Source organism: Plectrocnemia conspersa, unplaced genomic scaffold, assembly GCF_051122295.1.
Source record: "Plectrocnemia conspersa isolate PC_06_02 unplaced genomic scaffold, ASM5112229v1 ptg000008l, whole genome shotgun sequence".
NCBI classification, from domain to species: Eukaryota; Metazoa; Arthropoda; class Insecta; order Trichoptera; family Polycentropodidae; genus Plectrocnemia; species Plectrocnemia conspersa.
Genome location: NW_028277172.1, coordinates 21,327,351 through 21,353,960, shown reverse-complemented (window position 1 = coordinate 21,353,960; position 26,610 = coordinate 21,327,351). Strand labels below are relative to the sequence as shown.

At 31.3% G+C, this 26,610-nt stretch overlaps 3 protein-coding genes across 18 annotated transcripts; 2 read left to right on the top strand and 1 right to left on the bottom strand.

The window, feature by feature from the left end:
* Positions 1–934: 934 nt before the first annotated feature.
* Positions 935–6,824, top strand: Npc2f (Niemann-Pick type C-2f). Its single transcript, XM_088189887.1, has 5 exons — positions 935–1,355; positions 4,231–4,338; positions 4,425–4,502; positions 6,338–6,426; positions 6,495–6,824. Exons 1-5 carry the CDS (start codon positions 1,277–1,279, stop codon positions 6,636–6,638), a joined length of 498 nt encoding a protein of 165 aa, XP_088046013.1. The 5' UTR covers positions 935–1,276; the 3' UTR covers positions 6,639–6,824.
* An 867-nt stretch (positions 6,825–7,691) lies between these two features.
* On the top strand, positions 7,692–8,893 carry LOC148233388 (CDAN1-interacting nuclease 1). The gene is made up of 5 exons (XM_088190843.1): positions 7,692–7,852; positions 7,922–8,074; positions 8,145–8,289; positions 8,352–8,401; positions 8,473–8,893. The coding sequence occupies exons 1-5, from the start codon at positions 7,746–7,748 to the stop codon at positions 8,858–8,860; spliced, it is 843 nt and encodes a 280-aa protein (XP_088046969.1). The 5' UTR covers positions 7,692–7,745; the 3' UTR covers positions 8,861–8,893.
* A 46-nt stretch (positions 8,894–8,939) lies between these two features.
* LOC148233387 (uncharacterized) lies at positions 8,940–24,947 on the bottom strand. Of its 16 annotated transcripts, none has more exons than XM_088190826.1 (20): positions 24,833–24,947; positions 19,455–19,673; positions 19,214–19,381; positions 18,644–18,811; positions 17,104–17,251; positions 16,774–17,031; positions 16,561–16,706; positions 16,379–16,491; positions 16,153–16,306; positions 16,008–16,088; positions 15,818–15,940; positions 15,644–15,749; positions 15,333–15,568; positions 14,105–14,224; positions 13,753–13,854; positions 13,023–13,403; positions 12,810–12,956; positions 12,668–12,739; positions 12,391–12,442; positions 8,940–10,451 (listed from the first exon to the last, which is right to left on the bottom strand). In XM_088190826.1, the coding sequence occupies exons 2-20, from the start codon at positions 19,668–19,670 to the stop codon at positions 10,282–10,284; spliced, it is 2,961 nt and encodes a 986-aa protein (XP_088046952.1). In that variant the 5' UTR covers positions 19,671–19,673; positions 24,833–24,947; the 3' UTR covers positions 8,940–10,281. The 16 variants fall into 16 exon arrangements, with proteins under 16 accessions (XP_088046952.1, XP_088046953.1, XP_088046958.1 ...); XM_088190827.1 differs by having other exon boundaries at positions 24,869–24,947; XM_088190832.1 differs by lacking the exon at positions 12,391–12,442.
* Between the last annotated feature and the right edge of the window lie 1,663 nt (positions 24,948–26,610).

Sequence of the window (26,610 nt, the reverse complement as noted above, 5' to 3'; positions counted from 1 at the left end):
TTATAATAGAGATGGAATAATGTAGTCTGTAACGTCTTAGACTGATATTATTTTAAATGTATAAAACTTTGCTATTAAAAAATATTAGTGACTTTCTAATCCTGACGGCTAATTTCGTCGCGGCGATTATGGGTGATCCCGACATTTATATATTACATTAAATTTAATAAATTTTTACATTTTACGCATAATTTTAAGCTAAAGCTTTTTCGTTGATAAATAATAACAATTAAATAGATTCTGATAACTGCTAACTATCAACATTATTACATATAAAATTAAACTATTTTTGTTCAGTGGTATAAGTGGAAAAAACTGAAAAATCTGGTCCTTTTATGTTTTTTTTTTACATTGAAAACTGTTGTTAAAAATAAAAATTAATACTTGACACCGGAGCTGTGTTCCGCTTAACATTAATTCATTTCAAGCCCTGAACTAATTATTAAAGCAATTAACTTGATATTAAAATTACGTTACTTCCTCTGACAACTGACACATATTAATATATTAATTAGTTCATAATGAATGGCATTTTATGCAAAGTAAAATATAAACAATTAAATTAAACGTGTTAATTGATAGTCAAACACTACAATTACCATTTACATTTTTTCGATCCAAATGGTTATCATATCAGTAATCATAGGTTATTATTGCAATTATTACGGTTTTTATTAAAACATATGTAATAATATAATATACTTATTACTTAAGTTTTAATAGCGTTTCTAATATGAGAAATGCGTACATTGCATAGTAATTAACGGATATCCTTCGATAAATATTTATTAAATCATTAATTAATTATTAAACCGTTTATAATGACATAAAATACAATATATTTATTCAGATTATTATTGAATTAAAACAATTAAATATGTTGTATTATATTTTTACCATTGAGGTATATAATACATATAAGGAAACTCGTCGAATTAATTACATAATATTTATAAATCCAGGTGCACTAATCCAGTTGCATGGCATTGAGCCCTTCGATCGCAATTTGAGATTAAATAGCAATAAATTCTCATATTAACTACTTTAATTAAATATTATATCAGAGATTGCTATACAGATGTATTGATTCAAGTGCTTGCGATAATTATTATCTCCTTCAGATAAATTCTCATCAGCTACGCAACAAGAGTACAGATTTTAGCATCAATCACATTCTCGCCTTACAAATATCCGATCGTGTTTGAAATCATAACAACTTTCTGCGCATATATGTAAGTGAAACCTCAAGCGGCTGATACTAAACCTCAAGAAAATAATGAAAAGGTTACTGATCCTATTAACGTTCTTCGTCGATGCGTTGGTGCTGGGTGATAAAGTTGTCTACGAAGACTGTGGTAAGTGCAATATTATATTATCATAGCTTCTGTATTTTTATAGTGTAATATAAATAAATAAATATATATATTTTAGAGTTTACTCTTTGAATTGGTTTAGCTCTAATTGTTTGTGTTGATTTGATCGTAAAAATATATTAAGATAATAATAATAATCTTGTATATGATAACATTATGTATCAAGCAAATTACCCAATAAGATAAACGTCGACGCCATCAAGAAGATAATTAAAACTATACACATACTAAATTTTTTAAATAATATGACTCATCCGTCGTGAGCGATGTGCAAAAAATTGAGCACAAAGCGCGATAAAATGTGCACTTTGTTTACATTGCGTTATAAATATATATTTCTCTAAAAGACAAATAATAATTTTATAAGTAAATATAAACTGCTATTAAATATTTTAATCATATTTATAATTTCGTATGATATTAGAATCATAAAAAAATCTGTCGTTTAAATGAAATCTTTTACGTAATAATTTCTTCTTATTTTTACATAATTATGTGTAGTATAAGTAATACACCTATCAAAAATATATTTATTCTAAAAGAAGTGTCAAAAGATTTGTTCTATTTGTATATATGTATAATATGTAGACAATTAATAATTACTAAATTATTATAATAGTATTTAGTATTAGCAATAGCAATTATTATTAAATATTAGATAATCCCATAATAAATATCGTTTTTTATTATATAAAAAAATAATTTAAAGTTCGTATTTATATTTAAATGATTCAAAATATAATTTATTTTTAAGAATATAATCTTTTCCCACATCTCAATTCATTTTTTAATTCCATTTTAGTCTAGGAAGTGTTGCATCGATTGAAATAAATGATAGTTGGAAGGAGCAAGGTCTGGAGAATAAGGTGGAAGAAATAAAATCTTTCAGCCAGGTTCCTTGATTTTATCGAGAGTGAATTTTGATACATGGTTCTTGTTGTAGAACTATTCGACTTCTGTTAACGTGTGCAAGGCGTTTCTTTTACTTCCTCGTGCACAATGATACAGTTGATCACAACATGAGCTTGCTGTTATTGTTTGACCAGAATTAAGAGTTTCGTAATGCACAATCTCTTTGCAATCCCACTATACACACAAAATATATTGTTACAGTGAGCTTGGGCTTTGGAATAGCTTTTGCTATGCTTTTAATATGTGTCGTACAACACCTATTTCTCATCTTCGATTATCAAATGATCAAAAAAGGATCAGCCTTAAAATCCAGAAGCTCTTGCGCCGATTTATTTTTATCGCTCAATTCACACGGAGCTCATATACATTGTCTCCAAGCCTTCCCAATCTTCCATGCATTGTTGAATCAGACTGGTTTAATTTCTCGAGCAGCTGATATGCTATAATTTTTGCAGCCAGGACATCATCGTCTATCTTTGCTAGTCTCAAACATCCAGAACTATTCCTGATATCATAATTTTCCGTTCGATTTATTAAACTATTTTTGATATTAACAGATATCTAATAAATCACATTAAAAATGTTTTTAGTGTCCGTATTCGCAATTTTTTTTTAATAAATTTAAATAACATGCAATTTTGTAAAAATTATACACTTGATAAAAATTATGCCATCGTAAATTTTATAAAGAGCTTAATCTGAGATCGCTCAGAGAAAATAAAATAATAAAAGATACTGCGCAAAAATAAAACTTATAATTCCACGCCGAATTATTTGTATTCCCCGTATTCCTTTCGTATTCCCCGATCGTATAGTTGCACAAAACGCTGTGTAAAAAATTGCTTTCATCACAAGTATCATTTGCACTTCACTTCTATTCCGACTTGGAATACAATTCATTCCAAACTAGAGTCAAAAGAAATTAAACTGTTTCCACACTGACCCATCAGCAAAGAAAAAGACTACCACAATGTAGCACCATGGCAACTGACAACATATAACGTATAATTTAGCGCACAACTTGCCACGGCCATAAAAACAGAGTGTTGAGAGTGACATTAACACGCCACATGCGATTTTTTTTTATTAATTTATATTAATTCAAGAAACTGGTCAATCATAATATATTGCAAATTTTTATTAGCGTAATAAAATATTTCGTTCTACGCATGACCTCGCCTAAATATTACGTCATCACAATAAATAATCAACTTACACGATAAGAGTCAATCAGTTATCGGGTCGAACCTAACGTCTTTACGAAAACAAATGTTGCTATCAAATTTATTTAATAAATAATAATTTAAAACTGCTCCACTTATATTTAGTTATATGGAACAGGGTTGTCACAAATACAATACAGATATTTAGATATTATTCTTACAAGTGACACTGAACTTTTGTTAAATATCGAGCAAATCATTAAATTATTAAAAAATCATACAAGAAGAACGTGAATTGCTAATTTTTAAAAGTTCACCGGCAATAATTAACCGGGCCGCATTTGGCCCGCGAGCCGTGTTTTGGATAACGCTGACTAGATCCTATCAACGGCACAAAAATACGCAATTGTTCTATTTTAGTCCTCTTAATCACAAAATGACAAGTGATGAGATAAATATCTATTTCAAATTTACAATCAAAAATATAAAAATATATTCTTAATTTAGAAAAAAATATTTATTTTAAAACATATATTGATAACAGTTTATTAATACACCGTTGAATAACGTCATCATTACCAATACATACACATTTACATTTCATTATTAAAAAATCAATGCGAATAAATGTCGAATTCGCAAAAATTGGTCAAGAACACTCGTCGAACTTCTTTTTTTGAAATGTCATTGAAGACTTTGTATACAAAGCGAACTTTATTTGCATTTTAGACACACGTCTGTATTTTTCCTCTTTTGATAAATAAATGTATATATATTTTTAGGATCTGAATACGATCTATGGGCAGTTGACATAAGCGGTTGTGGGCGTAAGGTTCCTTGCCACATGTCAATTGGAGAACCAACGAATGTCACAATCTATTACATAGCAGGTCAGTATATTTTTTAAATCAATATTATTTACTGCAATTTACCTTCTATGTAATAAACTAATCATTCGACGCAAATTTCAAATTAGGTTTCAAGTCTGATTCATTATCAGAATTAGTCACGGTAACGTTAAACGGAGTTCAGAAGAACACTGAAGTATCTCCAAGTAAGTAAAAGTAGCTATAAATACAATATTTTTGCCACAAAGATAGTATACAATGATTTATATGAATAATTGCTATTTGGTTTAAATCTGCAGTTGTTTAAAAAATATAATTAGTACAAGCCCATTTTAAGTTTATTAATATATAGTTTTATAATCAATAGTAAAAACTCAATTCAAACTAAGTTTTAAGTTCTAGATCAGTCGAATATTATCATAGCGAAAAAGGGTAATTCTACTGTAATAATTATTACTAACACCACTTGTTAAATCCTGTACGCCACTGGCAAATTTCGTTTCTAAAAATAGTTCCGAACGTGTACCGCATCATCCGCTCAGTTTCACTGATATTGACCAGTGAAATTATAATTATACTAGTGAAAAGATATCTTTGCTTTTTTCTGACTCTGCTTTAGTAGACTCTTTAATCTATTGGTTCTATTCTTTTATTCTCGGCGCCCTTTCTGAAGCAGAGTTTTCCCAAGGCGAATTATAACACGTACATTTTATAAATAGCAACACTTAAAATTACAAATTGAAGTAAAATTCTACAAAAATGTAATGGTGCCGCTCCTGTGTGGAAGCGTGGAACACTGCTTTAATTAATAGAATATTTGCCTTTGGTTTAAGTTTATATCAGTTTGGCACAGTACAACTGAACCTGTTCGCTTAGAGACAATATTTTGGCTGGCCATTTTTTTATATGGTTTAAATCCGACTCCACATAAAAAAATGGCTGGCCATTTTTTTATGTGGAGTCGGCGTCGGTAGAGTGGGAACATTTTAAGCAAAGTTGGGGTCTTCTTTTTAACCCTCTTTAACCCTTTCCACCCGACCTATATTATTTTAATTATTGCGTTTTAAGTCGGTAATATGAAGTCAATAAAAGTTATTATGCACTTAATCAAATACCAAACAACAGCCGACCGGCCACCGGCCGGCGTGGTCACACGAAGTTCATACAATGGCGCGGCACTAATCCAAGCGAATGACATCCAGGTTCATGTTTCTACACTGGTCATATTTACATATGATATATTATAAATAGTATGTATTTACTTATTACTTTTACACCTAATTCACTAACACATCATCTGACTCACATCCTGTCATAAAAATTCAGAACTCGACAACATTTCCAATATTTATTTACATCAAAATAAATAAATAAAATAATTAAAAATAAATTTAATATTTTAGGATTATTTTATCGAAATATTTATATTTGGGGTGTGAGTCGAAGTCGGAGACAAGAAAAATTTCCAACGACTCCACAGCTCTGGTTCTAATATTATATTTTAAGAGTGTACACTGTTTCGTTATTGTGTTTTGGCTAGATAGATCCAGTTTCAGCGCTAATTTTCTTTGACAAGAAGATGTATAGCTGGTGTTTTATTGTTGAGAATTAAAAGCTAAGGTCAGCTCCCTTTAGTTGTAAATGCGAAGGACACAGATCTATTAGTTTTTATGGCCCTTTTATCGAGTCTTGTACAACTAATTTCACGCGACGATTATGGGTAATTCCGATAAATTTTCTAAAGTTCTTCAGATAAAATTAATAACAGATTATAAATCACTATATAAATAAGTTAATTGCACATTCATAGCAAAACAAATTACCCTCGAAATATAATGATAATACAATTTACAAAAATAGCAGAAATAAAATTAGAAACGATAATCGCTATCAAAAAAACAGGTATCTAAAAATAGGACATTATAGAGAGATGTAAGTGTACAATTAAAAATATAAATCGAGTTAAGTTATCTTTAAGGCAAATTCTTGATATACAGTATGATTATTAGTATATAAATAATATTTTTATCATATATTATAGAAGCATGTCAAGCGACTAATTGTCCCGTGAAAATTAACTCGAACACGCATTATTCGACAAATTTGTTGTTACCGAATGGTTTGGCTGTGGTTCGTTTCTTAACATTTAGTTTCACTATAACATATAGCCATTTGATCGACGTTTAATCTGTTTGCAGAACACTAGAGGCACTTTGAATTGGGAAATATACAATGAAAAGTCCGCGAAAGTTATTTGCTTCGGTGTCACCATACACACGCTGCCAGGTTATACCAATAGCAACTTTGAAAAACTCAAGCAAATAGCCAACGGCATAAAATAATCGCAATATTATAATACTAGGTTTGTTTGTGTGTACATGTGCCATCAGTGATATATTACAATGTTTAGAATTTAGGAACCTTCATGTATTGTGCGTATCGAGCGTGCTATGAACCAAATGTGATATTATTTTATATTTTAAAATATTTTTTACAACTAATAATGTATTATTTATATGTTTTATTAAAAAAATCACTTATGTTTGCCTTGTTTTTTTTTAATAAAATACTATCGGACTAAGCCTTTATAATTAATCCATAATTATCGATAAAATCACACACGAACAATTATGATACGCGAGAAAAATCAATCTTTTCGTCAGATGTAACTGATTAAAACCAGATATTTAATGGCAACATATAAAGTGCATATTAATATTTTTAATAATTAATATCAATTAATTAATGCAGTATTTAAAATAATTTTAAACTGGACTCTACTCTTTGCAACTTCGGCGGACTCGCACGGCCGGCGCGGGCCTCGTGCACCGTCCGCTCACACACTTAATTTTTAACATGTAACTGTAATAATATTGAATAAAAACACTACTGCAGTGGCTCAATCTGTGTCTAATTGCCACCCGTCACCTCCATATGACATATTATTTTCGTCTATTTTCCTTTATAAATTTATGAATTCGGGTTGGTGGGAGTTAACATCCTGAATTACCGCACCAGGTGACACCAATCTTAGTGACGCCAATGAGATTATTACGTAATTGCATAAAGCTCAGGAATTTTGTTTCATTAACAACTCCGACTCTTGCTTTATACTCACGGCGCTGACTGAAGGTAGCTCCTACCTCCATACGTGCACTTAAATCTTGCAGCTATGTTTGTTAACAAAGTGGTTTAAGTAAAAATGTGATTCATCTAAAATTATAAATTACATCAGATAAAATCTATAAATAAAAATGATTAAAACTGCTTTGTAACTTTCGCCTACTTAATCTAAATAAATTATTTAAATAATCAGAAGCAATAACATATAAATCAAGTACCCGTCGATTACAATTCAATAAAATATAGAGAGCGTCTGTTGGTTTATTTTTTACTATGGCAACATTTCATGAAATTTGACGCGACGTCACATTTGATAGTTGGTCAAGATGGTGGTTCTAAAGGAAAGCGTCTATGATGCGATCGTGGACGATATCAAAAATTTCCATGGACTTTCTAGGAACTGTAAAGAGTATTTAGAAAACAAATACCCAGAGTGAGTTTTAAATATTGCTGAATTCAATAGGAAACTTTTTCAAATATTCTATTATTTTACTACTTCAAGAACACCCAATTTTACGATCGGGAGCATACTGTCAGCACAGTGGCAAGCACGCATGAAGTCATCATATAGACACTGGAGTAACTCTAAGAAAAAGTACTATAACATGTATAAAAAAGCGATAGACAACGGAGAACCGCCCGGTATTATGATAAGGTATTGAATTTACATGGGCTATAAACAAAATTTTAATTTGTACTTATAATGCGCATTGTTTATTTTTTAGAATGTCTGTTCAATTAAACATGAGTCCATCGTTACTGGCTAGTTCGATTCTGAAACACGTGAATCCTAATAAACGTTCAATAAAAAAACAGTTAAAGGATACAACACTAATAACAGATAGATATATAGCGTATGAAGTATATTTGGTACGTATTCTTTGTATGTAATATTTATTATAATTTAATATAACAATGTTATATACTTTTAGTGTAATTTATACGACAACGATTATGGTCATTTAGGAAATATAATAAAAATGTAAGTATAATCACAATATATGTTTATTTAAAATGTATCTATCGATTGTAGTATCTGAAATGTATTTTCAGGACGATTGGAAAAGAATACGAACAGCGGTTAGAGTTTGAATTGAAGAAATTGAACGTGGCGTATATAGACGAGGACGTGTTGAGGAGTAAAGGCTACGATAAGACACCAGATGTGAAGCTGGTGGTTCCGATAGCAATAGACGGTTTCGTCATCAATTGGATCGAAAGCAAAGCTCTGTTCGGAGATGAACAGAGCCATGCCGGCTATTTAAAAGACCAATTGTTATGCTATTGGAACAGATTCGGCCCCGGATTAATCATATACTGGTTCGGCTATATAGAGACATTAGAAAACACAGCTGAAAACAATAATACGATAATTTTAAGAGACAAGTTTCCCGATTTGAAGAGCATTACATTTATGGAACCGTGTTTAATCGATGAATGAAAGATTATACAAATCAAATAAATTATACAAAAATATACGTATTTTTTTTATAATATTTATTTAGAAATATATTATGAGTTAGCACTTTACATACATTTTATATTCAATAAGTCGACATTGTTGATATACATAATTCTCCGACCAACAGCTTGCTTTCATTATAGTCATTAGATTTTCCTCTCGTTATTACGAACTAAACTTAAACATAACTAATAATAATAAAGATACGAAACTAAAAAAAGTAATTGTATGCATATAAAGTATTGCTAATTATCCTCTTCAAATTCATAATAAAATAGTTTTAATTGAGTAAATAAAAAAAAGTATCTGTATCTTAAAGTAACAACACTAATAAATTGTAGCCGTAAAAGCACCAAAAACTATTATTTTTATAAATCTGTATGAATTAATGCGCTATACACGTTTACGTGTATACAATAATATTAAACATAACATTGTGCCATAAAGACGTCTTGATACACAAATTTCACATAAATCTCTCGGCAAAATATACAATCATTTATGAGTTGATCCGCAATTAAAAACTAACCGACTAACAAGCACAAATTACATATATTACGCATAAAACGAACGTTGTATATAAACGTTCGTTCAAATTAAAAAAATATACGAAAGCAAAACAACTTATAACTGTTACGTTTCGCGTTCAAAGAAGCACAAACAGTCACTTTGATTGTGACGTTATTATTATATTACCTTGAAATATCACTATGACAACTAGTACGTATATAATATAATAGAACATGCCTCCCTAACGTTCCATGAAGAATCACACACATATTGCAATGAATGAAATTAATTAAAAATTCGTCAATGAAAATCGTTCGGTCAGTCTTTTTCATATCAATAATCAAAATAAAATTTACTTTCACTTTGATATCATCTCAACATACCGTACACTTCGAACGTTTGGCAAATACAATAACACAAACCTTTTCATGTTTATTTCTTTAGATAAATGTCAATATCATAAAAATTAATAAATATATATATATAATTTTGAGGAACTAATTCGATATATAATATGGTATGCTTTTAAGATAAAAATCTAATAAAAAAATAAACGAAATATATGTAATTTGAATAAATACTCTGGAATTTTATGGATTATCATAAACGTTAATATATATATTATTATAACATAGATCTGTAACAGAATATAAAGTAATTAAAATTGGTCCGAATCGGCGATTAGGTCTTTTTTGATGCGTAACGTAAATGAATAGAACATATTCTAGTGGAAATTAATAAAAAAAAATTGCACCTCGACAAAGTAGCAATACGAAGGTGGATGGATTAAGGATCACTCGATATGACTTTTTTATATAAAAAACACTGCATCCATTGTGTATCACGAAAACGTTGGCTATCTGCGCCGCAACGAACGATTGTTACAAATGTCACGTTTTGGGGTTGACGCCGTTGGTTTGCGACAGCTTGTCGGAGCTATTATCGATTTCTGAAATGACGCTTCTTTGGCTTCTCGCTGCAATCGGATCCTTTCTCTTATCCACACCTCGTACATCCTTTGATTTTTTTCTTCTAAATGTTATTTTTCTTCTGAGCCATCCTGTAACAATTAAACGATTACTATTTAAAATTTAGCCGTTCATGGTAATTAATTTCATATATAATTGAATTCGCATCGACCGCAATCGTACGTTATTATTGCTGAATCACCAAAATTCAAACGTAACTCATAATTGTGCTTAAATTAAAATCAACATATCAAAAGCGATGAACAGTGACTAATACATACAATAATTCAATTAAAATGTTAATGGCTATGCGTTAACACAATCACAGTAATGATTGATAAATCACCACAGAAGCACAACCGATTTTTAGGGAATATATAAAAAAAAATACATTTTCATTCTTTTCCTTCTACTTCTAGAGCAACAAATAAGGTGTAGTAGTTATTCGTTGTTTTCTACACCGGGTGTATTAATAGGATTATTGGAAAGGAATTTCTAAAATACAGTAGACCCCCCAATAACACGGTAAATTGGAGGACTAGAAAATACTCATACTTTTTTGAAATACGTACGTACGAATCAGGCGTGTGTGGTGAGATATCCTCCCTTTGGCTCGCTCGCACATAAAGTAACAGGCACCCAAAATTCTTAATTTACCGTGTTATTGGGGGGTCTATTGTATATGTATTTATAATAATTACTCATTTTTCACCTTCTGAAGAATTGCTCTTTATGTGCTTGATAACAAACTATTATATTTTGAACGTCCAGGTTAGTACGAAGCCGTCTGTATTATTTATCAGAAATATTTAGACACTGAACCTGATGTATCTCAAAAGCAGTGGCAAAGCCAGATTCGAAAAAATAAAGAAACCCTAACAAAAGAAGAAAGGGCTAATATCTGAAATAATTTACAAGCCAAAGCTGATAAAGAACAGTTTTACTGATTAAGACATTTAACACTGTCCAAAATATAAAAGTGTTATATGCATGCCAAGTATATGAGGTGAATACAGCTTCCTACATTCGAAGATTGGACCGTGTGTTAAAAATGCAGAGTAGTAACATTGTGCACCCTGTTCAGAAGACAGAGGCAATCTCATTTGCGACAATTGATAAAAACGTAATTTTTATATTTTTTAGAGTTCATGCAAACTAGAGTGTATTTTTTATATTTTTTGATAAAAGTTTATTATATGAATTGTATTAAAAAAAAGAAATTTGGGGATTTTGAGGTATTAACTTTAAGATCTTTAACAAGGGTGATAGTAGCAAAAATTAAGTGCGTATTTTAAAATAGAGGCAATTTACTTTAGAATTTGTTGAGATATGTCAAGTTCTAACGGCAGTTAAATTATTATTATTTTAGACTTACTGTTATAAAATGACTGCCATTGGCTTTTAGAAAAAAATATTATTTGTTAACACATTGAATACCGTGTGCACAAATTTGTGCATTTCGTCATTTCAATTTCATGTTTACTGTATTTATTTAGACCTTTAAATGTCACTAATATCATATTAATTAAAATAGTGCATAACAATCAATATCCTCCTATTTATCTCCTTTGTGTTTCTGCATAATTAACACATTCCAAGTCACTTTTATTATTTACATCCCATCACCATCTGTCGGCCTTCTTATGCACATTCATTAAGCCTTAACTTATCTTAACGGTCTTTTTTGTCCTTATTAAAGCAAAATCCTCACAGTGTTCAATGTGTAAACTAAATATAATACTCTTCATTTCTTTATTAATAAAGCTGTCAGTGGAGAATAAATTAGCAAAAGGAATTTTTAGGGCCGCCCTGTGAAGCTAGTTAAAACTAAAATATACACAAAAAAATTGTTATTTATATATACAAATGTTGTTATCGATCGATATGAATGAACAAACACAAAATATTAATAGTGTTAAAAGTTAAATAATGACATGATGGACGTGAAAGCAGTTTTATTTAGTCCCGTAGACCAGAAGTGAGATATCAGAAAGTTTACCAAGACCATGAACGGAACCAAGGCGTTATTACCTGAAATCGAACGACGCTTTTTGCTCGATTTAATCTCAGTAATAGGGAGGAACTGTCAAATAATAGTGATCATTGTTAATGATTAGAGAGATAAGTCGGTATTATTAAAAAGTTAAATTATTCTAGTCGTATTATGATTGTATTCAAACACAAGAAGAGAGACAAGCTTTGTTACGGATGCAAATCATTAGCATTTTTTTTAACGTCGTTCACTTCTATAGTGGTGGGGAAAAACATTAGATTATATCAAGGAAATATTTTTAATTTAGCGTCTTACCTGTGAGGGGCCGTTAAGTGATTGACTCGAAATTTGCAGTCTTTCAACAGTCTCGCGCAATCGAGTGTTTTCCTACAAATATGACAAGCATTATATGTATGATCTAAATGTACACTGTAATTAAAATGTGTGAAATATATACTTCTAAAAGTCTTTCGACATCGGCCATCCCCGCCGATGCGAATGTCTTGGAAGTCTGGATTGGATTGAATTCTTCGAGTTTAAACTCGTTTTCACACTTTTTTTCTTTATCTAGAGTGCTCTGCAGCGATTCTATTTCTTTTTTCATCTGAAATTATAAAAACATTATTAAATATCATCGGCGTAGAAGTCATCATATATTATTTAATCTTACATTATTAATAGTAATTTGTTTAAGGTCATCTAGCTCCTTCTGCTTTTCGGAAAATTCCTTTTTCCATTTATTATCTTGCTCGGTGGCTCCGGCTTGGATTTTCATGAGGGTCTTGTCCATGTCGTCGATTATCTTCTGATAGTTGTCTACCATGAGTTGGAGCTTTTCGTTGTGCGCTTGCATATCCTTAGTTTTCTTGCTTTCTTCGGTCAGAGCCTCAGCATTGGCGATATTGTCATTCAACTTTTTGTTCGCCAATTGGACGAAGCTGTTCGTCCACTCCTGATAATCGCTCTGATCGACCGTTATTTCGGGGAATAGACGCTTGAGGATCTCTTTGTTTTTATTTTGTTCATCCAAACAAGCTTTTACAACAGCCTCCTATGTGAAAAAAAAAAAGAATAAAAATACATTTTTCTAAATATACCAAGTATTTATATGATATATATTCAGAATTTAAAATATGCATTACATGACACAATTAAAAAGAGACATGTGTATTATTGTTCTTGTGCGTATAATAATTGTCAGCTTATCGATAATTTACTTTATCGAAAAATGTAAGAGACTAAATATTAACAGATAATAAAAACGTAATACGAAACTGGAAAGTATAACGGTTAAAGAAATAGTAAATGACAACATTACAACAAATATATTTATATACAGTGCAAAAAGTAAGCGAAAATGAATGAATGCAACTCGTCTCTCGCAACTGAATTCAACTTACTCTAATACTACTGTCATCGGGTGCTTTCTGTGCATCGTATTGTAATTTCATTTCGGCGGCTTGCAATGCCTCCATCACTTTCCAGTTCTTAGTTCTAAGTTCCTGTGTTATAGGATGTGTGTTAAAGTAATTGTAAAAACATACGACAAAAACAAAAAAGATTAATGGTGTCGTTTTTTTGACAAATCCAATACGTCTTTATGTTACATATGTGAGAATTAAAAACTATGCGCTAACGAAAATGAACAAAATAATAAAAAAAATCAACAATGCGTTCTTTGCTGTTGCATTTTCTTCCGAGTGAATATATTGAAACATATAAAGCGAGAACACAGAAAGAATTTATACTTACGTTATTCTTGTCTCTGTATTGGTCGAGTTGATTTTGTAAATTTTTTATTTGTTGCGAGTGATGCTCCTCTAACTCTCTACAAGCAGCAGCAACGGCCTTCTCAGTGCTGACCGTATCTTCCTACAACACAAGAGACTTTCAATATACAGATTCAAGTACCATTATATCTATCTAAACAATTCGTTTATTTAGTAGAAAGGTCTCATTTATTTATTTATTATTATTTATTTAAATTAAACTTTACAGTTTACCCCAATGCATCACGATGGTCGAAAACAATAATTGTATTATTTCAATACAAAAAAAATATATAATTAAAATAATACATACAAAGAAGTCAACGAAAAAATCATAAAATATCAAAATTAAATAATACGAACTGGACCAGCTCCTTGTAGCTAACATTAAATAGGCTGGCGTAATGCCAGCGTTTTAAGGAGCCGGATGATAGCAGACATAGGTAAGCCGGCAAGTGCGGACGTCCTAGCCCCAACGGCCATCAAAAGAGGACGCGATCGTGATTCTCGAAGATGTTCTGGAACTCTAAACTGGAATTTCTCGAGAATAGCTGGATTGTCGACAGCACCCTTCAGTAATTTGAAGAAATGCTTAGCGACATACAACTTTCTATGAGAACTCAGCGAATCATATTCCAACGCTTCTAAAAGAAAGGCGCTGGGATATAAGAACGGATAATAACCAAATGTCTTTTTGTAAAGGTACCTTATTTTAATCTTTTCCACTAAAAGGAAATGTTTGGTTATTCGAGGATTTCAAATTATAGATCCCGATTCAAGAACGCTACCAACTAAGGTGTCAGAGTATGTGTATAACTGACGGATCGCCAAAATGAAAGGCATTCCTTATAACAAAGCCGAACATCTTGGAAGATTTATCACAGATGTCGGGTATGTGTAGAGAGAACCTCCATTTGCTCTCAAAAGTGATTCTGAGATCTTTAGTGGAAGTTTCTCTAGTCAATATGTTCCCACTGAGATTGTAGGAATAAACTGATGGCGAACGGGATCGAGAAAATGACACAGTATGGCACTTTCCGACACCAAAAATCACTCTGTAGAGAGAAGTCCGCAACAGATCGAATGCATTTATACAATTTTAAATCTTCTACGTACAGAAGAAAGCTTGAATTTGTAACTGCCGTATTTACATCATTAATAAATAACATAGAGGACCCAAGAGATTGAGAGTTTAATTTAATATTTCTTACCTTATCGGGACTGGTGGTTCCGTTCGACGTCGGCTGAGTTGCCAATTTCTCGTTCAGATCGGTCACCATCTTGTTCAGTTCATCTTTCTCCGACTTTAACTTGGTCAACTCTGCCTCCATCAGTTGACTTTGCTTATCCATCTCCTCTACGCGCTTCTCATGATTGATGATATCTTTCTGAGATTGCGAGTGCGTTGACATAAGTTTGTTTATTTCAGACTTAGCATCGACCAACACTACACATAACATACAAACGGTTCATAAAATTACACTTATTAAAATACATAAATTCACAAACAAAGAATAATTACATTTAGCGCTCTCTTCTGCCAATCTCAATTCTTGAAGCAGCATCTGTTCCTTCTGTTTAAGACCTTCCCTCTGGATTTCGGATTGTTCATACCGTTGACGGTATTCCTATCGAATTTAATTAAATGTTTATTTTATAACCAAATCTAGTCATAAGTAAAATGTGATAATCGAACCTCGAGACTATTGATGAGGTCTCTGGCAGCGAGCAACTCATTTGACTTATCATTGTGGGCTTTGCGAATCAAGACAATCTCTTCTTGCAGAGGTGTTAAGATTGAATTGAGCGACACGTTTTTCTAAAAATATAATTTTCATTAGCAAGCATGAAAACTCAGAAATAACACCATAATACAAGACAAATACCTCGGATAGTGACTGAATATGCTTTTCCAACTGAGTACGTTGAGAGTTCCATTCAGCTTCGGCGGAAACCTTGGCTTGTAACTATAATAGAATCATTATTTATAGCGTATCTGTTTACAGAAACATAATGATTTATTATACGAACCTGAAGTATTTGTTGACGCATCGCTTTGTTTTCGTCAATGCCTCGCTGAATTCTCGTTTGAAGTGCGGCACTTTCAGCCTTCAGCGCATTTTTCGCTTCTTCAGCTCCGTGGCTAATTTGACTGCAGCGAGCCCTCTCAGCGTTTAACGTATTCCTTGATTTGCAAGTAAACATGTTTAATAAAATAAGAATTTATAAGCAATTAAATTAAGCGAACGATTCATACTTGAGTTCTTTGAGCTTAGCTTGCGCGGCTTGGGTTGCCTCCTGTTCGTCAGTCAAAGCCTTCTCTTTTTCGGCCAGTTGCTTCTTCATCTTTTGAAGAGGATCTTTCGGACCCTATAAAAGTAAAAATATGATTAAAACAGCTCTTAAATAATTTTAAGCTTTACTAAAATAATACAATACCTCAGACCACTCGGAATGCTCAGGTAGAGGACCGTTTTGCTTGTTCAATAGACAATCGGTGAGAATTTGAATCTCACTACGCGATAAAGGCGCATCTCCGAGCAACTGGACCAATATATTCACATTCACACCCTCTGGACAGCTCACTAAAAATTCAATAGAACTGTCATTTTTGTCCATATGAACATGATAAATAATTAAAAGTGTACTAACGTAACTGCTGGTACTGGGCCAGCTCATTCTTCTTCTTTTTGGGCTGCTTTTGCACAACTGCACTAGTTTGACTGACAACTTGCTTGGTTTGAATGTTTTCCGACACGTTATTTACAGCTACATTCTGCACTTCTAGCGGATACGTATGCTTCAGGATCTTATCAGTTGTGAGATCATTAGGTTGACTGACTGCGATAGTAGGCAAAGCTTCTTCGTGGCTTTTATCTTCAGTTGCTACGGTGCTAGTTTTATTCTTACCTAAAATAATGACAATAAAAAATAAAACACAAAAAAGCTTATGTAACAATCTGAAAAGCCAATAAAACAAACCCTTGCGTTGTTCTTTCGGCGGTTCGAGATTAATAGGAGTTTCCGTCTTGGCGACTTTTTCCTTTTCCTGTTTGACGGCTACTTTAGTGACATTTTTGTCAGATTTTGACTTCTTCGCCTCTTTCTCTTTCTTAGCTTCAATCTTTTCCTGCAAAAAATTACATAATTTTAAGCAACGTTTCGACTATAACACGTTGAAGACCTGTTTGCACAAGTGATATTCTGAATTACTAACATAACAAACACATAAAACAAACTTTAGAATAAGGACATGTGGTACAAAAGTTGACGTCATAGACTGAGAATTTAAAATTATATTTATTTAGTATTCTACATATTTCAAAATTAAAACTGTGGTACAATTCAATTTATGTATAATGATACTCTTGAATCGATAATGTTCAATTTATTTAAATGTAGCCAGAATATTATCATGAGAATGACACATGCTGAAAGATCTCATAAATATGTAGACACTACTATAAAACTGCATTACAAATCAGCTAACGACCATTTGCAGATGATGTCAGAGGCATATTATTATCTTATTTGACCTTTCTTCTCAGAATATAGTTTTATTTGCAATTGTTCCAATGTCTATTAATAACACAATACAAGAAGATTAATGCTACAAAGAAAAGATAACTAGAATTACACGTCGATTTTGGCAGGATTGTTATTTTTTTCAATAATATCTAGTGCAATGTTGCTTTTTTTAAATAATATTATGTATGTATGTACTAATGTAGTATAAATTTAGTAGAAATAAAATTTTAATATTAATAAATACATGTCTTCAAAACTATAAAATAAATATCTTGATTCATGAAATAATTTTTACTCAATTGACAAGATCATATTCCCTGAAGCTACTATGGAACACAGCCAGTTGATGCTATTCTTAGCGATTCGCCTTTTCTCTTCTTGCTCTCGCCATGACAGTAAATAAGACATTAGCACAACACTCAATGTGACAAAATTTACTTGAGAGATGAATGCTTTTCTCATGGTTCACTTTTGTCACAAAGTCATAAGCGGAGCATCCAAAACAGCCATGTGTACCGGCAAATAAAAATAATTCAACAAAAAATATTTTAAATGCTGAAGGAACAAGAAAATTAATTAGACTTTTTTTAATGTTGAAATATAATTATTAATTAAAAAAACTAATGATCAGCAATTAATTTTATATATAAAGTAATTTATCCTATTTTTTATTTAAATTACAGAGAAAATTGTTGATATATACATGTTACATTTTCATTGGCGATTCAGAGAAATTATATATGAATACATTTTCACCGGTATATATATATATATATATATATATATATATATATATATATATATATATATATATATATATTTCTACCAGCGAAAATATAATTTAACTAATAGTAATTAAGTATTTTGAATCGCTCAAATCGAATACATCCATACACACCAAAATTGTTAGTATAAAAGTGAAAATATAGTGCTAGTTCGTTTGCAAAAGTGCTTCGGTTAAAGTCCGAACATGATTTGACGCAGTGTCACTTACTTTTTCGTGTAAGAGTTCAAACTCATCTTTAGGATGAATCTGTTCGAAATGATTGGCAGGTTCGGTTTCGGTAGGAGAAGGAGGAGTCGATACGTCACTGATGCAGCTAGGGTCATCCTTATTTATCAAAATAGGTTTCACCTTGGTATCCTTGGATTTCTTTTTATTCTGCAAAGAGGTCCATTCAAACTTCATAACGCCTCTTTGTGTCGATTAATAAGAAACAAACGCATACTTTCGCCAATTAACTACTGGCTATTTATACACACGTTACGATAAGGAATTATTTGCAGGAATTGTACGTATTATTGATATAGCATTTTCTCGAGGCTTATTTACAGCAATGTTATCACATTTTAAACAGATAATGCAACATGTAGATTAAAATAAGTCATCTAAAAATATTGTTCTCGTCGTAATCATTTTTGTAATTAATACTGTTAGTAACCGTTGATTAGTGTGAAGCAGAAATTAAGATATAGAAGTAAAGATTAATTGTTAATAGATTAGAAAATAGATTAATAAATTAAGAAACACACATTATTGTCACAATTTTAAATGCTTTTATACCTTGGGCGGTTTGATCTCTTCTGGGGTAACGACAATAGTGGTCTCGGCGAATTCTACGTGTCCTCGAGAAGACGAAGAGTCATCTTCTAGGCCGCTCTCTGCATGAACGCTTTCGATTTCGCTGGAGCTGGTTGCGGCGGCTTGTTCCTTAGCCTGTTTTTCTTTCACCTATAATATACATATACATTCGAAGATAACGAGAGTTCACAAGGTCATCTTTGAGCGTTATGTAATGACATACCTTTTTTCCAGCCTTCTTGTTTTTCTTCGTCTGTTGCTGCTGTAAACGTTTTTGCTTGACAGGATCTTCAAGAAGGCCTCTTTGGGCGACGATCAGCTTGCGGTTGGCCGCTACGGCTTCCTCGTACGACTGCCCCTTGATGCTGAGGGCGCTAATTGCGAACAGCAACAGAGTGCATATCGCAACTACGATGACGGCTACAATTTCGTACTCCATTTTCTATACGAAAAACATAAATTTGTATTATTATGCGATCACTGCTTCGGGGCAGGGGTCGGCCCACAGTCACTTTTTGTCTGGCAGTGAAAGATTTCTTCAGATCTCAACAAAAACCATCAACGGTAAACACAAACCCTAGTTAATTTCAATAATTTTTGAAAAAATGTCCAGTAATACCAAGACGTTATGTTTACTTGATATGTTAAGCTGTAAAATCTGCATTTCCGATTAAATAGCTCAAGTTTTAATCATGAAATGTACCGTTCATAGCTTGCTTTCAAGATAACGCTAAAAAAATCAATCATTTTAAAGCTAATAAACATAGCAATATTTCGAAATGGCATTCATAATTTAAAAATAAGACTAAAATGAATAGTATATTAAAAAAAGAGTATATAATCTGACAGTAGATAACAAGAGGATTTACATAAGATTTTTTCAGATTTAGATGGCAACAAAATTGGGCTGTCAAATTAGAAGCAATTTTCAGTGAGCGAAATTGGAGTTGTACTAAAATGCACTGATTCCGAATACAGCTAACACAAAAAAATGAAAATTCCACTTACTAGATAGTTTTTTTAAATTATTTCTCAAAAAGTGATATTTCGAATTTTATATAAAATCATATGATGCAAACCTTTATGCTGAAGAGTCGTAATGATTTGAAATAGTTCATTACAATCATTATTAAGCTTCAGTGATATAAATGACAAGAATTGACCAATAAGTATATCACAAACATAAACTTTAATTTTAAAAGCAATTTTGTAACACTTATCAAAAAAAAACTTTATTTTATTTAATATTAACGCATGACAAACTTTAGCAATATATTGCAATAACATGTTTATCAGTTATCGGCCTTTTAGACCGAAACAGGATAAAAAAAAAGTCAGCGTTTTGAAATTTTACTTAGAGCAAGTGGACACAGATGTGTAACAATTTTTAATTATATTGTCATTTTGTTTGTCTGGACTTTTTTCGCTAAATGAAATTTGCTAAGTTGTGTTTCTTAATCTACAAATTCGAGCAAATAAAATTTATTCTGTAAATTAAATAATACTTAATGAAACATGACCAGCCATGAGAAGGAATATAGCAGTTATGAAATAGTTAATAGTGACAAATAATATTGAAATGTAAAACATTTACTCGATTGAAGTGAAAAAAGTAATAGAAACTATTTAGATAAAAAATAATAAGTTTCCGTTCTGACGACTCTGGAAATTAGAACGGAAGACTCTTTAACTACCATAATGCTCGAGAGTGATTAAAATTTGTTCATATTGTACCAGCCATTGAGATTTTTTTTAAATATTAATATTAAAAAAAAATATCATAGAATTGGTAATGAATATTAAGTCAATTGATTTATTTATATCGTTTTTTACTAAATATTCTGATTTTGCATAGAGAGCATTCACAAGGAAACAAAGACTACGCTAATAACAAATTTGCTAACGTGGCTCGGTGACTCATTTATTGTCAAGATATTGTATGTTTTCAAAAGAATATTTCTAAAGCGACACTTTCTACAATTTTGCATGATGCATTTAAAAACAATCTTGCGACAAAACGACATTTGCAATAAATCAATTGTCAAATAATAGCAGAATCTGTTAAAATTACTTATGAAAGATCTTCGATAAGTATCACACAATGGACAAATATTTTAAAATGTTAAATCATGAAATTAGTTACCATTTATATTTTAATTTTACATATTGAGCATATTTAGTGCTTTGTACACCTGAACTTAACGGTATCTTGTCAGTACCCAGACAGTTAAGAATTAAAAAATATATTCAGCTAGTTTACTTGGGATTGCAAACTAAAACCATTGTTAATTTACCATAGCGAAAATCCGAGGGCTTTTAAGAACATTTACATCAAAGACACTTACTATCACTAAATTATTATTTACTATATAATTTAGTTAGTGTTAAATTTCGGTTAATGTATACAATGACTAGACAAAATATGCGTCAACTTTGAGTTTTAGTTAAAGCTTACAATATTACATTTCGTGTATACTTTCACTAAATATTGTATGATTTAATTAGGGATTGTGTGAACTCTCCGAAGTGAGAAAGTTACATCGGCAACAAACAAAATTTGACAACCAACCTAATCGCAAGCAACTAATTATAGAGCTAATAATTATCATTGATCAGAATAGTGAACACCCCATGTATAACTCTCTGCAACGAAGCTATTTAAAAGGAGGATTATACAAATTATCAATAAGATTTACCTTACATAAATGGTTTAAGATACTTATTAAATATATAAATTATTTAATTTTGAATAATTTGACAAACACCTAACAGTGAGAGCATACAATAACTAGATACATTGTTTATAAATTCTTTTGTGTGTACTGTAACTGAAGCGATTTAAATGTGCATACATTAATTAGTTAATGTATGCATTTCCGAAATTCCCTTGATAGGAAAATGTGAACATACCTCTACTTACGGGGAAACATTCAGAACGAATTAAACGTGCAGGTTGAGACTTACATTACTTGAATGTTAGTTGAGTAGTGTTTTCTTACAAGGGTTGTAAAACTTGATATCAATTATCATTCTGTTAAGTAGAGTATGATTGGAATCTAATTAGAAAATTTTGCACAGAATTTTTATGGGCACTGCTGTTGACATTTTAGCATTCACTAATATGAAACATAAAACTACAGTGCATTAACCCTTTGAGTAATGAGTTAATTAATACACATTTGTTAGTATACACTTGGGAGTAAGTACATTTTACTTATTTATTCATAACTATTTATGTTGTTATTTGTTTATTATTATTTTATATTGCCTTTATAGTAAATTATACAAATTTTATTAATGTATTTTAACACTTTCTTTATTAAATTGCGTTAATTTATTTTACATATTTTTTATACAATATATTATTCGGCTTAAGTGGATTTTTTTATATCAATTCAGAAGCTCACAATATTTTTTATAGAAATCAATTACATTAAATCAAATTAAAAAAAGTATTATATAACTATGTTTTTTATTTATTATTTCTAGTTATACAGTAGAACCCCCCCCCCCCAATAACACGGTAAATTGGGGACGTGTAGTTGAGGGACTAGAAAATACTCAAAACATTTTTTTTGCAATAGGTACATACAAATCAAGCACATGTGGTGAGATATCTTCCCTTTCGCTCGCTCACACATAAAGTAATGGGCACCCAAATAGCATATACCCAATTTACCGTGTTATTATAGGGTCTACTGTATATGTAAATATGCAACTATCCGGGGCACTTCAAAACAGTGAAAGATCGACCACCGTACATGTCTGACTGCTCAGCGGTTATTTCCCTGCCAGTTCAACATCAACTGTAACTATCTACGCCTTTAATCATTTCACCGCAGATGGAATTTATGCACAACATTTCGATCCATCGCAACTATAGGTGCCATGAATTATGTAAATCAATAGTTCAATAAATGCAAGTGATTTTAAACTTTTAATTTATGAACAACAAAAAAGGAGTTGTAGTCGGTCAATATTCTAATTGGTGACATTTGTGTTAACAGCATTGTGACTGACATTATCTCGAGTGTTTATATAATATTTTGTGTATCGATAGCTGAAACTATTTTGTTTTAATTTGTGACAGTGTTATAGATATTTTTGATTTTATTTCGTTGTGCAATGATTTTGATGACATTTTTTTTATCGATATTTATTAGAAATGATTTTGTACTTGAATTTGCTTATTTTAGTGACGATAGTGAAGAAAGTAAAGTCGAAATTAGATTTGACGACGAATAATACCTTCGCTAAATTGGAACATTATAACTGAAAATGATAGTGTGATGAGCAATGCTTATATAATAATGAGTAATGAATAATAAAGAAGATAAATTGAGAAAAATTGTTTCGATGATTACTTGTGAATCAATTGGAATCAGCAACAAAGAATGTATGGAAAATTTTACCAATTTATTAAATTAAATGATACAAACGCAGAAGTATTCCTGGAGGTCAAAAACAGTGATATTTGTAATATACGACAATTGAAATTTGCGTATTGCAACTAATATACAGACACTGACTGTAAACCTGCGAAACATAGTAAGATCTATCCAGGGATGTCATTTGGGAGAGATTTGTCCCCTCCTTGAATTTGGCCAGAAAAATGCATGTCATTTAATGAAATACTATGAATCTTAATGAATTCGAAATATTAAAAAAAGCAACCTCTGACTGGCCATCTTCTGCCCCTCCCCCTCCCCCCATGGAAAAACTGAAATTACATTCCTGATTCTAAACCAGAAATTTTTAGATTATCCCTTTAAGAAAATCTAAAAAAAAAAAACAGTTCCAAATCTATCCCGAAAATATTTTATCTAATATAATATAATTTTACAATAATAATATATTTTAAAGATAGTATGTTTTCCTAGGTTTTTATTCAATGAATGAAAATGTGATTACAATTAATAAAAATAGATTTGATTTTGCTGTCTAACTACTTAGTAGTAGTTGGTGATTGTGTTAGCCCGGTTGTAACGGAAAATTTACAATAAATTAATTAATATATTATTATTATTAAATTGAGTTGGCTGCCTACCTACTATAAAATGAATATAATGTATATAATAATTGAATATATGAAATAAAGCATAACAATGAGTTTTTCCATTCAGTATAAAAGATAATATTACCATATTGAAAGCTGTAAAAGACACATTTTCGGTTAAAATTTGGTGAATAAAAAATGCTTTCAAGATAACGAGAGCAAATAAACGTAGCAATACTTTTAAATGGCATTCGCATTAAAAATACATAAAAAGTTGAATTATAATTAAATTTAAAATAAATATTATATTTTTTTCTGAAATGGGTGAAATAATTTGAATCGAAAAGATATTAATATTATTTTGAAATGAAATTTATTATATTGTATTAATTATCGGCGTTGGATGCCGAGGCATGGTAATGTATGGAAAATTATAGAGACGTCGATTACGTCAAGTAGAATACGATCGGAATCTAACGAGAAGGAGTATAAGGGGGCGCAAAGGGGGCGGCCGGCGGCGCCACGTCGCCGCCACGTCATTACGGGCGCTTCCCGTCGGACCGCGCCGCCCGGCACCCGCTACCCTCGCCGATATATATTCTTACGCGGCAACGGCGTCCCTCGTGGCTGATTCTTCTCACCTAGGCTTCTGCGTCGGAGCGGCGACCGGCAGCCGGCAAACGGCGACGTCACTCTCCCCCCCGCGACCCGGCGACCACTGCCAGCGCCACGAAGTTGAACCGTTTTTTTATCACTTTTGGTTTTAACCCGCTGATTTTAGACCATATGCATATAATAAAAACAACAATTTCAGACATACAATACGCGCAATGATCATTAAAAATAACTCATAAATCGCTAGTATTAATTATACGGTAGAGGATATTTTCAATTTCTATTTTACTCAAAATAACTAAAATTCTTCTCATATTCAACATTTTTTTTAAATCTATACATAATAGGTCCACATTATATTAGTTTATGCACATTTCTTAATTTGTTGATATACAGCTAAGATGGGTTCATTTTATGTATTTTTCCATTCACGTAAAAAGTAATAAAATCGCGTCAGCGCCGTTTCAGTGGGAACGCTCGGTACTGAGCTTATTGCACTAGTTTATTGTATAATGTTAAAGAAGTTGTATATAACTTTAATAAGACTTGTAATTAAATGGTCAGAATTTAAATCAAATTTTGGTCAAAATAAAAATCAAAAAAAAATTAAAAAAAATTTTCGGTCAGTATTTTATTAGCAAAATGGTCAGAATATTACATGGTCAGAATAAAAATAATAAACGGTCAGAATAAAAATAACACATGGTCATAATAAAGTATCTTGCTGCCATAGTCTCATATTTTACGCAGAAAACTTGAAGTTAACCCATTTTATTATCTTATTCCAATTGTGGTACTCACATATGCGCCTTCGCTTTTTGAATAGATAGTTATAGATTGGATGATGCTGAACAATTACAATATATACCGAAATGAGAACAAATCAATACAATATCATTAAAAAAAAAGGTTAGGTTTTTTGGTTCTACAGTAAAAGTCGGTGCGAGCGGGAGCGAGTCGCCATGCCTTCCTTTTCCTATATAAATTTGTAATTATTAATAAATAAAAACCACGTTATAAAATGAATTTTGTTTTATTTTAGAATGTTACACTTTGATTATCATTCACCGTAGTGGTGGTCTTAGCGAAGGTCTAATAGTTGGTGTTGACAACAGCTGTTGATTCAGCGTTGGCGCATCAGAACTGTCTGTGAAATATAACCAATATAAGCATTAAAATATAAGCAATATAAATTTAAATTATTTTTAATATTTGTATATTTTACATCAACTGTATTAAATGTTTAAATTAGTCAATTATTGTATCTATTATGAAAAATGTAAATGAATATTTAGCACATTATTGGGAAAATAAGTGCCAGATTGTTCTTGCAAATTTGAGGGATGCAAATTTAAGGATCACCCCTGGTGGCACAAACCTTAGCTACGCCACAAGTATTATGCGTATAAGATAAGTAGGAGCTTTATATTTAGATAATTATTAGGTTAAGCCGTCGTGTTAAACGGTGTCAAATGCTTTTTCTATGTCTATCATAATTAATCTTGTACTTTTTCCATATTAAAATTGGCGGAAATGTGTATATTTAGCCTGTAATTTTAGACTCGGTTTGATTAAATTTAATCATCACGATAATTATCCGTAAGAAAAATTTAGAAATAAAATTAGATGATCGATCGAAATTATAATTATATAATAATCACTAATTGTTATTTTCCCGAGCTCACGATTCGAACCCAGGTCTTGCAGGTTTTGATCATAGACTCGTACCACTATTATATGCACAAAACATCCAGAAATCATTAAAAAT

Coding starts and splice junctions, on each gene's coding strand:
- Npc2f (XM_088189887.1), top strand. CDS start 1,277: ATGAAAAGGTTACTGATCCTATTAACGTTCTTCGTCGATGCGTTGGTG. Junction 4,503..6,337: donor GAACACTGAAGTATCTCCAA/GTAAGTAAAAGT, acceptor CATATATTATAG/AAGCATGTCAAGCGACTAAT. Junction 6,427..6,494: donor TACCGAATGGTTTGGCTGTG/GTTCGTTTCTTA, acceptor ATCTGTTTGCAG/AACACTAGAGGCACTTTGAA.
- LOC148233388 (XM_088190843.1), top strand. CDS start 7,746: ATGGTGGTTCTAAAGGAAAGCGTCTATGATGCGATCGTGGACGATATC. Junction 7,853..7,921: donor TTAGAAAACAAATACCCAGA/GTGAGTTTTAAA, acceptor TACTACTTCAAG/AACACCCAATTTTACGATCG. Junction 8,290..8,351: donor TAGCGTATGAAGTATATTTG/GTACGTATTCTT, acceptor ATATACTTTTAG/TGTAATTTATACGACAACGA.
- LOC148233387 (XM_088190826.1), bottom strand. CDS start 19,670: ATGGAGTACGAAATTGTAGCCGTCATCGTAGTTGCGATATGCACTCTG. Junction 17,252..18,643: donor TTGAACTCTTACACGAAAAA/GTAAGTGACACT, acceptor AATTTTTTGCAG/GAAAAGATTGAAGCTAAGAA. Junction 10,452..12,390: donor AAAGCGTCGTTCGATTTCAG/GTAATAACGCCT, acceptor TAATTGTTACAG/GATGGCTCAGAAGAAAAATA.